This window comes from Podarcis liolepis (genome assembly GCF_965112155.1).
Source record: "Podarcis liolepis genome assembly, chromosome: 17".
Lineage (NCBI taxonomy): Eukaryota > Metazoa > Chordata > Lepidosauria > Squamata > Lacertidae > Podarcis > Podarcis liolepis.
In genome coordinates this window covers 40747113-40761246 of record NC_139571.1, presented here as the reverse complement: position 1 = coordinate 40761246, position 14134 = coordinate 40747113, and the positions used below count along the sequence as shown (strand labels likewise).

General features: G+C 46.9%; 1 protein-coding gene across 2 annotated transcripts in view; it reads right to left on the bottom strand.

Annotated features, from left to right (window-relative positions):
• The window catches only part of USP5 (ubiquitin specific peptidase 5), a 29007-nt gene extending 15139 nt beyond the window's left edge, over nt 1-13868 (bottom strand). The window contains exons 1-8 of one of the 2 annotated variants that reach the window (XM_083481718.1): nt 13612-13868; nt 6390-6515; nt 6142-6208; nt 5762-5895; nt 5474-5619; nt 4031-4215; nt 1810-1904; nt 861-1054 (exon numbers count right to left, since the gene is read on the bottom strand). In XM_083481718.1, the coding sequence (XP_083337844.1) occupies nt 861-1054; nt 1810-1904; nt 4031-4215; nt 5474-5619; nt 5762-5895; nt 6142-6208; nt 6390-6515; nt 13612-13719 (1055 nt within the window). In that variant the 5' untranslated portion in view covers nt 13720-13868. The remainder of the gene's footprint in view (nt 1-860; nt 1055-1809; nt 1905-4030; nt 4216-5473; nt 5620-5761; nt 5896-6141; nt 6209-6389; nt 6516-13611) is intronic. The other variant, XM_083481717.1, reaches the window with a different exon arrangement.
• Nucleotides 13869-14134: the final 266 nt, after the last annotated feature.

Genomic DNA, 14134 nt, shown 5'->3' with positions numbered 1-14134 from the left:
TGATAGCCAGAAGCAAGGAGGGTGGGCTTTAATTAAAGAACTGCGGCAAGCGGTTTTGTGGCTGATGAACTCTCGCCCATTCCCAGTGCCTGAGGTGTGGCAGGGTACACACTGAACAACAGCAACAAAACTCACTGAAAATCATTATCCGAATTTTGTAGGTCTGCTAGATGTACAAAGCTTTAGGCAAGGCCCACAAATGGTTTATTTTAACTTAATTAGAAGCAGAGAGAATGAACGTGGGCTAAGCTGTCAGGACACGTTGAATTTTTTTCAACTTTCAAATTCCAAAAATGAAGAGAGCTAAAATGCTGTAACATACCTTGTGAATTCAAAAGATATTTTGGTTAAATCAATATAATTTAGTTTTGCTTGGTAAGTAAAATGTGTGTAAAATTTCAAAGAAATCATTAAAAATGATTGCCAAATATCTGCAGTTAGATACATTAGTATTATTTTTATTGCTTATTATTGCTTCATATTGTTGCTTCCTCTTATTATTCTTTAGTATTGCCTGACATTTTCAGAAGGCAAAATAAAATTTCTTTGTTTTTCCAAAAGCCATTTGTGCCTCTTCATCAAACGCAGACATACCAAGCTAAATGTTGTCTAATCACAAAAATAATAGCAGATTTGAATTCCTCACACCCAAAAACATATTTTTGAGACCCTACAGCTGAAGAAACTTGCAAAAATTATGTTTCGCCCTCTAAAATGACACCATACTACGCTATGCTCTCATCTCTGAAGGTGTTAAGATTGCTATATTAGAAGGCGATATCTGTTTGCACTCTCAGAAGTGATTCAATACAATTTGCTGCAGCTACAGGCACAATGGAGGCCTCCTCCAGGTCACTTACTTCCGCTGGAAATCTGGTATGCTGAACAACACCTGCACTACTGAGTTGAGATAGCAGCTGTTTCCCAGGTTACGGATGCCTGTGTAGCCAGGGCCATAGAGTGGCTTGAGCTGAACCCCGGACTCTTGGATCAGCTCCCACTCACCAATCCGCTGGTTCATGTCAATCTCTAGCTCTGTCATCGTCTTGTCAGTCTGGGAAGAAAGAACCACAGAAAATGCTCAGAAAATGCCCCTCCCCCAAGAGTTGCTGATCCAAGGAAAATTAATGGAGTAAGTCACAACAAAGGCGGCATGTGAGAAAGCTTACAAAGAACTCAAGAGCCCTCTCCCCACTCTCCATCTGGGCTACTTGGAATTTATCTTGCTAAAACATTGAATCAAAGACAGAAGAATTATTCTGGCCACAGTCTGGCATTAGGAGTTGGTAACAGGCAATTATGGTGCTGGAGGAGACTCTTGAGAGTCCCATGGACTGCAAGAAGATCAAACCTGTCCATTCTTAAGGAAATCAGCCCTGAGTGCTCACTGGAAGGACAGATCCTGAAGCCGAGGCTCCAATACTTTGGGCACCTCATGAGAAGAGAAGACTCCCTGGAAAAGACCCTGATGTTGGGAAAGATGGAGGGCACAAGGAGAAGGGGAGGACAGAGGACAAGATGGTGGGACAGTGTTCTCGAAGCTACGAATATGAGTTTGACCAAGCTGTGGGAGGCAGTGGAAGACAGGAGTGCCTGGCGTGCTCTGGTCCAGGGGGTCACGAAGAGTCGGAGACGACTAAACAACAACAGGCAGTCTCTCTCTCTCTCGATCCCAATTTGTCCGAAAGCCTTTGAGCTACTCCAATGGCAAATCCATATCCCATCCTAGTGTCACATGTGAAAATCTCAAGCCCTAGTGGCCATGAAAATCTCAGGGCAGGAAGCAACACTCCCATCGCCCCTTCTCACCTTCTGCATTTTGAGCATGTCAATCCCGAAATGAGCCAGGTGCTCCGCCAGGTTGGGGTCCAAAACCATGTCGTCTTCATCGTATGAATAGACATCTAAGGAGAAAGGAAACATTGGGAGGGGAGGTGGAAACCAACAGCTTTTTGGTGCTGTTCCACCTACAGAAATCCTCAAGAGCAGGGATGACCACCTGGGGCAGCCCAGCAGGCTGAATGGTGCTTGAGCCGGCAAGATAAATTCTATCTGGTCCCCAGCAGTCCTATTATTTTTAAAAAATACAGGAGAGAAGATGAACTATCTTTGACTGCACTTTGAGTAATGCAGGGCGGGGGTGTCGTTTTTGAAAGCTGCATGCAAAAAATGCTACTTAAAATTTCAACATTAAATCTTTTATACGCCTATTTTGCAGGATTAATGTACAATACTATTGGCCCATAATTACTCAAGCTGCTTATGGAAGGGATGGGTTGCATGTCAAAATATGCTTCCAGCTCATGGTCGAGAAGGTCTGCCAACTGGCAGCTGATGGGACACACTCAGTTGTTTAAGTGTGCTGATCTGGCTCTTCAAGGCCTTGCAAAACCAAGGTACAGTTGTACCTTGCTTGTTGAATGCCTTGGTACTCATCCGTTTTGGTTCCCAAACGCCATCAACCTGGAAGTGAGTGCTGTGAACATTTTTTGGAAGCCGAATGTCCAACGTGGCTTCCAACTGAGTGCAGGAAGCTGCTGCAGCCAATCGGAAGCCGCGCCTTGGTTGTTGAACGTTTTCGGAAGTCGAATGGACTTCTGGAACAGATTCCACTCGACAACCAAGGTATGACTGTATGTCCAAAACCTTTCCTTCCTACAAAATGTGGGCAAAGAGACAGGCCTTCCAGATGTGCAGAAATATATGTCTCTCATTAACTGTGAAGCACCTATGCTCAATAACAGCAGAGATCCTGAAAGGCAGCGGAGGTTTAGGATCAGAGTTTTCCTTCTTCTAGAGGGGCTACCTTCCTAGGCTGATGAGCCCCATCCGCCCCTCACTTCCCTCTACAGCAGGTGCAGAAACCGCCTTCTTGACCACTGGACCGACTATTAGTCTCATCTGCTCAGTCTGCCAGAGCCTGTTTGCATGCAAGGGCGTGTAGCAAAACTCATTTCTGACTCCCCTGCCCCAAGAACATGTGGTCATTCCTGGTGGAGCAAGGCAGGCTTCTAGGATATGTAGCAAACCAACTGCCCTAGCAGGCCTCCCAATCGTGGAAGAATGTTGGCATGTGCAAGAATAGCCGTGCTCACTTCAAGTTGGTGGGGAAAAGAGGAGTCAGCTCTGACCCAAACTGTCCTTGGGCCCAGGCAGCAAAGGCTTCTTGCAGACCCCTATGCCTGTAACTGCTTCATAGCAAGAGCACGAACAAGAGAATCTGTCCGTGGCCACAGACTCCAAAAACTATTCTAGCACCTGTCTTGTCTGCAGGATGTAATCCATTGGTACAGTCAAATGCAACATTCCTGTAACTTCCTGTTCCACTGGACTGGAGCATCTTCCCCCTGCATGTGACCTGGGAGATGGGCGTGGCTGACTCCATAAAAGAGCCATCATGCAGCCATTTTCTCAGTCTGTTGTCTTGCTTCGCTTGCTCTCTTGCTTACTGTTCTTTTGCTGCCATGCTGTTCTCCTGCCGCCATTTTGTTCTATTAATGTAATTTTGCTGTCTGCTGGCTCTCAGCCAGCAGCACATGAGTTCAGTCTCCATATGAGATGAACTCACTGTCAGTTTGTGTAAATACTAAGTAAAGCCTGCCTTTCAGGGACCAAATCGTGAACTGAAACGTGAGTAAACTTTTTGTTACTTTACTCAGAAAGACTTTCGTGTCTTATGTTTTTATGCATATTGTATTATTTATATGATGTTAGCCGCTCTGGGTCTGACTCCGGCCGGGAGGGTGGTGTACAAATAAAATGTATTATTATTATTATTATTATTATTATTATTATTATTATTATTATTGTCAAATGGGACACCAGGAAATAATCTTAACTAAGAGATTCAAACAAATCTGCAAACTAGCTTCCAGCTATATTGAGGGGAATTTGCTCTGCTACATCACTTCACTAGCGTGAGGGAGGGAGGGATAATACTCATTCAATACATCCTCTCCTACTATCCTTAACATTCCCACATTGTCAGGACAGAGACTTGGCTGCAGCCTCAGCTAGACGCTTCGCTCACCAGCTCCATCAGGAGTGATTGTTCCCAGCTTCACGGCCAACGGGTAGCCCGTTTCCCGGTAATGTTCCACTGCGTGGTTGTTGCCCCCGCTGCCGTCAAAGTAGCGTCGTCCACACAAGATGGAGCCATCGGTCATGTTGAGCCACAGGTTCTCGCGCATGTCGCACTTGCTGCACTTCCAGCCACTGGCAATGGAAACAGGTGGGGGATAAGCAACTTCTCTCAGCCACTGCGACTTTCAGCCCACCAGGAACAGGCAGGCAGGCAGCCATGTACAAGCAAGCCCGAGCATAGGCACACACACAAGCTTGTCTCCTTCCTGGAGAACTTGCGGGCTTGCATCCTCAGGTGAGAGCAGGCGGGAAGACTTGGCAAGCGTCAAAGGAGTCCCTTCCTCCTGCTACGGGACTCAGCAGAGGGATGGAGTCATTTTGGACTCACAGCTGTCCATGGAGGCGCAGGTAAATTCTGTGTCCAGGGGAGCTGTCTACCAAGCTCCACCTGGTATGCCGTCTGAGACCCTACCTGCCCGCAGACTGTCTTGCCAGAGTGGTGCAGGCTCTAGTTATCTCCCACTTGGACTACTGCAAGGCGCTCTACGTGGGGCTACCTTTGAAGGTGACCCGGAAACTACAATTAATCCAGAATGCAGCACCTGGACTGGCGACAAGGAGCGGCCACCAATACCAAATAACACCGGTCCTGAAAGACCTATATTGGCTCTCAGTACATTTCCAAGCACAATTCAAAGTGTTGGTGCTGACCTTTAAAGCCCTAAATGGCCTCGGCCCAGTATACCTGGAGGAGCGTCTCCACCCCATCGTTCAGCCCAGACACTGAGGTCCAGCTCTGAGGGTCTTCTGGCGGTTCCCTCACTGCAAGAAGTGAGTTTACAGGGAACCAGGCAGAGGGCCTTCTCGGTAGTGGTGTCTGCCCTGTGGAACGCCCTCCCATCAGATGTCAAGGAAATAAACAACTATCTGACTTTGAGAAGACATCTGAAGGCAACCCTGTTTAGGGAAGTTTTTAATGTTTGATGTTTTAATGTGTTCTTAATATTCTGTTGGGCGCCACCCAGAGTAGCGGGGGAAACCCAGCCAGATGGGCGGGGTATAAATAAAAAAATATTCTTAATTGTATTATTATGCCAAGACTTTGCAAAGAAAAGACTAGGATAAACAAAAAGACTAGGATAAACAAAAAGACTAGGATAAACCAAGAGGGTAAAGATTTGCTGAACCAACAAACTGAACTGGAATACAAGAAAGGGAGGCGTGAGGAGGTCCGGGAAATAAGCTAATGAAAAATAAGTAATGGAAAGAATGAGTTGTTTTTAACCATTTTTATTTTGTATTTTGTATTTTTTTATTTTTATTTTGTAATACTTTGAAAATCTTAATAAATATCTTATAAAAAAAAGAGAGACTTTGCAATCAAACTCACCAAGGAGGGATACGCACAGCATTCGGGAGCTGCTGCAGTGAGAAGGCGTGCCTTGACACACGCCGAACTTCCCCATCCCAGGCCTGCACCTCCTGCTTCCGCGAGGCAGAGTCTGCTGTCAGAATCGCTTCAATTGCACTGGAAATCTGAATGGGCAAGAGAAGAGGGTCAGCCAAGGCACCTCGATACTTCCCCCCTCCCCCTGCCAAGCCCCAGTACTTGGCCTTTCTTCTGCCCCCAACAAACAATCCAGGACTGCCCCCCCTTCCGATGAAACAGAGAGCCTACCCTGTCCTTGACCATATCTGGCAGACCCTCCAGTCCATCTCGAGGAATATCCAAGTGCTCTGGTAAAATGACTATTTTGACATATTCATCATATTCATATTTCTCCTCCGGGATGTCAAACCCACCTTCCACGCCTGCCAAAAGAGAAGCATAACAGCAGCAAATGAGAGGTGCAAGAGACAACATGGTAAGATCAGGAATTAGAAGTCTGAGCCAAATACCAAACTCCGTATCATCGGACCCCCGAGCTTAGGATATATATGATCTAAAAGGGAATGGGAAATATCAGCTTTCCTGCAGTCTTTACTCCTAGGAAAACTGTAGCCCAAATATATGCAAGGACTTCATCCTCAGGGTACCAGAGAGGAGCAGTTGCTTACCAATAGCTAGACGCGTTGGTTTCTTCCTAGGAGGATCTCCAGAGCTGGAGTTGGTATCTTCTTCTTTCTGGAGGAAAATCAAGAGGGAGGTAGTTAGGAAGCCATCCCAAAGACTGGGCCACAGCCCACAAGGCAGTAGCCATTGGGACCTAGAATTTCTTCCCCTGCTCAGAAAGTTAAACACGTGAACCCCACTTTCTCAGCTCAAGCAGTTCAAGCGCATAAGATAGAAAGCCAGCTATTCTTACCAACTTGCGTGTCTTCTTAAGATGTAGATAAACTCGCTGACCTGTTTTCTCATAATGCTTCCCCACATATTGCTTTCCAAAGCCCAGGAATGTGTTCATGCAAATATACAAGCCTCCATCAGACTCCTGTAGAATAGAAATACGAGGACATTCAACAGGTATGGGGGTTGAGGGGTTGTTGATGAGTCTGCAGCGCTGTGAGTAATCCAACTTTTTAAAAAAACAACAATATCACAAATATTCTATGCCCCCAAAAGCTAAAAGCCCGCAGCCTAAGCTATCCAAATGTACTCCATCTGCAGATGTCTTGTTTTTAACAATTTCTTAAAGATTCCAGGCTCTTTGCCACACAACCTCCAAGCACATCTGTGCAATCTTCAGGAAGCTGAGTTCTACACCCAACACTACATTCTGTGTTGTTGTTTTCCTGCACTCTTCAGAATCGGGGCCTAAAGGCAGCCCAGTCTACAAACTGCATTTGAAAACCAAATCCAGCCTACAAACCAAGCTGCACAGTCTGCACTGGAGTGGACCAGATTCTACAAGCGGGGAAATAAAATGTTTGCATGTCCTCCCCCCGCACAGTTTAAATTAAAAGCCTGCACAGTTAAGTGTGCCAGTGAGAAAGCTAGACTGAAACCATTGTGCCAACATACCAGCTTGACATGTGCATGGGAGATTTGAAGTGGAACATCATTCAAGCCATTCAAACTGAAGTGGTTCAAATGAGAGGTCTACGTCACGTTTTGTCCCTTGTCTTTAATATGGAGGATTTCCAGGTTTGAGGCATTTTCGCTTGTCACGGGGTGCGAGGCTGCTTCCTCCCTGATCTATCTTTCAGTTATCATTTTCCGTAGCCTACCCAGCCAATGATGTTTTGGAGACAGAGGAACCAGAACCACACACACAAAGTATTCTAAGGTTGAGTTCATATAAAACATATCATATCAAAATGTGAACACACAAATATATTCAGAGGAAAAATGGCAGCTGCTTTTGTTCTGCCTCTGGTACTTCTGCTGCTGAACTACCCGTTACCTGTAGCTAAGTCACGGTTTGGCTTAGTGTTATGTTTGAACTAGGGCTTGTGGTTTGTATCCCTCAGACAAACCACCAGCAGTTAGTGAAGAACATACCTTGGCTGCAGCTCGTGGTTTGTGTAGAGCGAGACAAATCACGAGCCCAGCTTAACACTTAAAACTAAGCCAAACCATGGCTTCGTTCTGGGTAGCTCAGCAGCAGCAGAACTGAGGGAGAAGCAAAGCAGCTGTGACTTTGGCTGTGAGTACCCACATGCTCGTAAGTTCATGCTTAGCTATGGTCTGGTTTAGTGCCTAAATGTGAGTGTGAGCACGCAATAGATTCATGCAGTGATTTGATACTTGCTATTTATTATTATTTTTAATCACTTCCTGAGACATCAAAGACGCAAGGAAAAAGCTTAAAGTTTTGAGTAAAGCGTAACTATGAAGATCGAGAAAGAGACAGGTCATTTGGTGTGTTCTTCTGCATTGCCTTTTACCCCTGTGTAACTTGATAAAGCTCAGGGCTGGCTTACAATTGTTAATCTTGTTTAGATGCCTATTTGGACAGATGAACTGCATATATTAATCTATTCATTTAAGTTACAAATGATGCAATATTTCTGTTGTTATTGTTGGCCTATTATTTTTCTATCCTCCCCCGGTTATATTTGCATTTTTTTTATTTATTTCATGGACCGGCTTTCTGCACAGAGCTTAAGGATGCTACTCAAGGCAGATGGGTTGTTGATCCATTTTTCTTCCAATTCCACAAATCTCAGCATGGACAGACACTCGCTCAAGATGAACCAGCCTCCTGGGCATCCTTGCTCCCAGGAATGTGGCAGGCAGATAAAGAGCAGCAGGGAAGGGAGAAGAGATGAAGCTGATCTTTGGAGAAGAGCCTTACCAGACTCTCTTTCAGGCCAAGCAGTCTCTGTGCTATCACAATCATTCTGTGCTGGAGAGAAAGTTGCCAGTCTACTCCTATATTCCTGGTTTCTGCTTGCTGAGTAATAGTTGCCGTCTGGCTCCTTATGCAGCTGTGCTCCACCCTCAAACATCTGACCTGCTGCCAGGAATCACCCTCCTTAGGCAGACACTGGACTGCAAGCCTCCCTCCTATGGTCTAGGCTGCTTTTACTGTCCAGGAAGCAGTACAATATTCATCTCAGTGAACAATCAGTGCTCTCCTCTTTTATCCCCACTGACTGGGCGTGTATCCAGTGTTAAAAATTCAGATATATAAGCTGGGCGCCAAATGGATTCTTAAACCAAGGTTGCAGCCGCCAAAACAGAAAGTCCAGTTGCTATTTGGGTGCAAGACAGTGCTTAAGTCTTATCTTTTAAATAAAATGATCTTTTAACTGAATGTGATTATCATTTAAACATCTGGCTAGTTCAGATGGCAGCCTTGAGCTAGGTTAAGAACTTTTGAGAGCTTAAAGAAGAAAAGTCCCTTGATTCAGGGACAGTCCACGTATATAGTCCTATTCCTACCTCTTTTTTTCTTAATGGTGACTGCTCCTGCTCAGGCTGCACAGAAAAAGTATTTTGGTCCCAAAAATTCTTTCTGATTGTGCAGAAAATAAAATATAACTGATAGAATTCTAAAGGCTGGGGGATTAGTGTGTGAAAACAGGCAAGGTCTAAGGATCCCCAGGCATGCACCTCCAGCTGGTTGAGACATCAGGTGCCATCCTGGCGCCCAGCCATCTTCACTTGGCCGCAAATGGTCAAAAGCCAGATGCAGAATGTGCCTGGCTAATTGCAAACACCGGGTGTGTCCTCATTAAAAAACTTTTGATCTGGTTATCACAATAAATCCTAATCAATTGGTGAAGCTGAACCTGGGGAAGAACTTCTGTTGCATAGAAAAGTATATGCAGGATTTTTTACAACTTTTAAATTAATTGGATAATTCTGACAGTTAAAAGAGTGAACCGAGTAACAGGCACAGCGCTAGATTTTCTGAACACATCCTCCAATAGCAGTTTGTATTAGGCACCATGAAAACATCCAAAGCTGGATAAATCTCAGGTAGCTGCTGTTTCTCAAACTCTTCCCCGCAAGGTAGAACATGGTTTGAAGTGTGTATGGTGAAGCATCCCTATTCTGAGATCGAACATTTTGTTTCCATTTTTTCTTAAAAGCAGATCAGTCTTTTTATCATAGGATGTTTGATTCCAAATCTACCTATGGACAGTACTGCTGCATATCATTTTCAGGAAATTTGGGTCCATGTGCAAGATTGTAATGGGCAACAGTAGAAATATGGCATTCAAGTCCTTTCTGGGATTTAGATTTAAAGTAGTGTTAAACTCAAACATAGCAGACAACAGCACTTGTTTCTGAACGAATACAGATTTTTATTTAATATAATCCCATCAAGATGCATGGTGCTTTAAAACAGTATAGCATGTGGGTATTGACCATTGTCACCTAGATTCCAAATTACAGATAAGGAGGCCTTGAAACCAACTGCTTGAGACAGATTTTGTGAGATCTGAATGCTTATTCCTCTCTTGACAATACGTGTGGCATTAGTTCTGTACTGGTGAATGCAAACAACATGCCAAATGATAGACATCACCCTGTCAGTGTCAAAAATCACTCTAGAGCCATCTCTTGATGACACAGGGCTTTTCCTGATGACTGCCAGCTAGTCTCAAATGCACTTTTTCTGATCATGTTTGTTGTGAAGGATTCATTATGTCTCCCCAGAATTTCTGTAGCAGGAATGTCGTATTTTCACAAGACTCAAACTGCAACACACTGTTGCTGGGAAATTATTATTATTACCGTATTTTTCGCCCCATAAGACGCACTTTTTCCCCTCCAAAAATGAAGGGGAAATCGGGGTGCGTCTTATGGGGCGAATGCCTGCAAGCCTCGCGCCCTCGGCAGGAGGTCCCACCGGGTGCGCGAGGCTTGGGGCGGCAGCCTGTCGCCCGAAGCACGGGGAGCCCTCGGGAGGGCTCCCCCTGCTTCGGGCGAGTGTCTGCAAGCCTCGCGCACCCGGCAGGAGGTCCCACCGGGTGCGCCAGGCTTGGGGCGGCAGCGGACTGCTAGCTTCTAGGTGCGCGCAAGCAGTCCGCTGCCGCCCCAAGCCTCGCGCACCCGGTGGGACCTCCTGCCGGGTGCGCCAGGCTTGGGGCGGCAGCGGACTGCTTGCGCGCACCTAGAAGCTTGGGGCGCACTGAGCTCAGCACGCCCCAAGCTCCTGGTATAGCGCAGCGATCCGCTAGCCCTGGGAGAGCCCCGCGGCTCTCCCAGGGCTAGCGGACTGCTTGCCGGCACGCAGAAGCTTGGGGCGCGCTGACCTCAGCTTGCCCCAAGCTTCTGGATTAGCGCAGGAGTCCGCTAGCCCTGGGAGAGGCGCCCGGCTCTCCCATGCTAGCGGAGACCTTGCCTGCACGCAGAAGCTTGGGGCGCGCTGAGCTCCACACGCCCCAAGCTCCTGGTGTAGCGCAGCGCACCTGGGGGGGAAATAAAATTTTTTTCCTTTATTTCCCCCCCAAAAATCTAGGTGCGTCTTATGGGCCGGTGCGTCTTATGGGGCGAAAAATACGGTATTTCCCCAGCTAGTAGAAACAATCTATGTTTGGAGAGGCCTGGAATGTGATAATGTAAATGAGAACCTGTCAGACAGGGTCCCCAAAGCTGCCAATTATTGCAACCAAACAGCCCCAGTCAAGTGCCTCAGACAATCCCTTCCTACCCATTTGTAGAGGTTTGTGGGGAGCTAAGAAAAAGGAGGCTACTTTCCTGTGGTTTAGAAGAGACTCATTCTTCTGGCCCATCTAGTCTAGCACACTGTTCTCACAGTGGGCAGCCCATGTGCCCAAGCTGATCTTTCAAGGAGGCGCGCCTGGTCGTTCCATGACCAGCGGATTGCCAGTTGGTGCCAACATGAAAGCAAGATGTCTCTGTAACTGTTCCCACCCTCTGGAATGCCCACCTTTAGGCAATTAGTGAGATGGAGGCAGTAATGATCTCAGAACACTATACTGTTGAGTTCAGTTTATATCTATTTCTTAGAAAATTACATTGAATGCAGTGTTGTTTTTTTTAAATCATTTTTATATAAACTACTTAAAGAGATTTTTTTTCCATTGTTGCTATTACATAGAATCATAGGTTCGTCTGGTGCCTTCATTATACATCTTTAGACACCAGACGAAAATGTTCCTCATCAACCAGATCTTTGACTGATCTACATTCTATGTCCTTTTAAACGTGTTTGGACAGGGAAGGTATCGGTTTGGTTTGTTCTTGTTTTTATTATTTATTTTATGTTCTTGGTCTGTATTTTTAGGCTGTGAAGCACCCTGAGACAAAGGGCAGTATACAAATTTAATAAATAAAAATAACAGAATTCTAGAGCTGGAAGGGGCCATGAGGATCATCTTCTAGTCTGGCCCCCTGCGATGCGGGAATCTTTGGCCCAAGGTGGGGCTCGAACCCGCAACCCTAAGATGTAAGAACCTCGTGCTCTCCCGACTGAACGATCCCAGCTTAGTTTAAGTTGTGTGTGTGGTTGTTATATAATGGAAATCAATCAAATTATTTTTTAAAAAAAAACCTATGAAAAGAAAAACAAAACAAACAAACAAACAAACAGACGAAGACCTTGGATGCCAGAGGCTCAGGGCCTTGTCGCATCAATCCATGTGATGGTCACCTCCAGGCTTGACTACTGTAATTCGCTCTACGTGGGGCTGCCCTTGAAGCTGACCCAGAAACTCCAGCGGGTACAGAATGCTGCAGCGAGGCTCCTCACAGGGTCTCTGCCATGGGAGCATATTCACCCAGTGCTTTTCCAGCTGCACTGGCTCCTGGTGGAGTACAGGGTCAGATTTAAGGTGCTGGTTTTGACCTTTAAAGCCCTTCATGGCCTAGGACCCATGTACCTACGGGACCGCCTCTCCCGGTATGCCCCACGGAGGACCTTAAGGTCCATAAATAGCAACACCCTAGAGGTCCCGGGCCCTAAGGAAGTTATCGATTAGCCGCAACCAGAGCCAGGGCCTTTTCAACACTGGCTCTGGTGTGGTGGAACACTCTGCCTTACAAGACCAGGGCCCTGCGAGATCTGATCTCTTTCCGCAGGGCCTGTAAGACAGAATTGTTCCGCCTGGCCTTTGGCTTAGAATCAGTTTGATTCCCTCCCCCTCTCTCTTTTTCATTTCTCCTCCTATGAAGAGGCTGCATCCTAATGTTTTAATGTTGTATCTTAATCTTTTAAATTGCATTTTAATCAACTTGTTTTTATTATTGGTTGTTAGCCCGGTCATGGCTGGGGAGGGCGGGGTATAATTTATTATTATTATTATTATTATTATTATTATTATTATTATTACCGACTGACTGATCCCAGCTTAGTATAAGTTGTGTGTGGTTTTTATATAATGGAAATCAATCAAATTATTTTAAAAAAACTATGAAAAGAAAAGCAAAACAAATAAACAAGCAAGCAAACAAACAGACGAAAACCTCGGATGCCAGAGGCTCAGGACCAGAGCCAGTGATGCAGCACACGTGCGATTCGAAATTGAGAGGCCTAACGTTGCCCTTTCCCCCCGCCCCAAAGGACTTCGGGATTTGCAGTTTTCTGGGGGGGGGGGTCGCCGCCGCCAAGCACACAACTAAGAGGGACTCTGTTTCCCAGCATGCCCCGCCCCGATAGTTCCAGAGACTTCAGTAGTCCGGCGAAGCGCAGCCGTACAGCCGGGCGCGAGAACTACAGCTCCCAGCATGCCGCGCGCCCCCCTCAGCTTCGAAGCGGCCCTGCCTTGTATCTCTTCAGAACGGCTGAGGGGGCCTGTCAGAGGGATAAGGGGCCGGGAAAGCGGCGGGGTGGGGCGCCCGCAGGCAAGGCGCGGGCCTAAGCCACGAGGAAGGCGGCGGCCTCCCTCAGAACTACAATCCCCAGTAAGCCAAGCGTATTTCAAGCAACTGAAAAAAGGAAAAGGTGACTGGGCCGCAGTGCCTGCTGGGACCTGTAGTGCTCTTTCGGCTCCCTGGCAGCAGGTTCGAAAGGGACGTCACGCCCTGGGAAAAATACAAGTCCCATGGTGCCTTGCGCCCGGCTACGCTAACCTCCTCCCCCCACCCCGCTCCCACAGCCTGGGCGGCCGGAGTCTACGGCGACAACGGGGGCTCCCTCCGGCGCCCGGCGCTTTCCTACGGGAGCTTACCGGGGTGTCGAAGGAGAAGGCGCACTCATCCTTATGGACGCGGTCTCCGGCCTTGGGGACCCGGATGGATGGCAGTACAGAGAGTAGCGCTTCACTCAGCTCCGCCATGACAGCTGCTTTTTCCGACTCCTCCCACAGCAAGGTCCGACCAATCAGAGAGCGACGTACCTCAGGCTCCACTAGCCAATGAGGGCAGCCACGAAGACGAACGCTAGGACGCGCGGTGCTTTGTTTGGTTCGTCCTCCTCACCCACCTTTCCCCGCCTATCAGCGCTTTCGTTCTAAACGGACATCCTCCTGATCCAATAAAAATACTAGGTGTCCCTTCCGACAAATGGAAACGTTCGGTTTCTTTTTTGTTAAACTCCGCCCCAATGAGATTCGAGCTGTGCTATTGGGTGGTGGGCTTTTGTATTTGCCCGAATTAGCCAATAAAACAGCGTCGGGTCTGTGGCCCACGCTGCCTTATAATTGATTGACAAACGCTCCACCAATAGAAGGCCACTATAGGAGGGGCGATGCT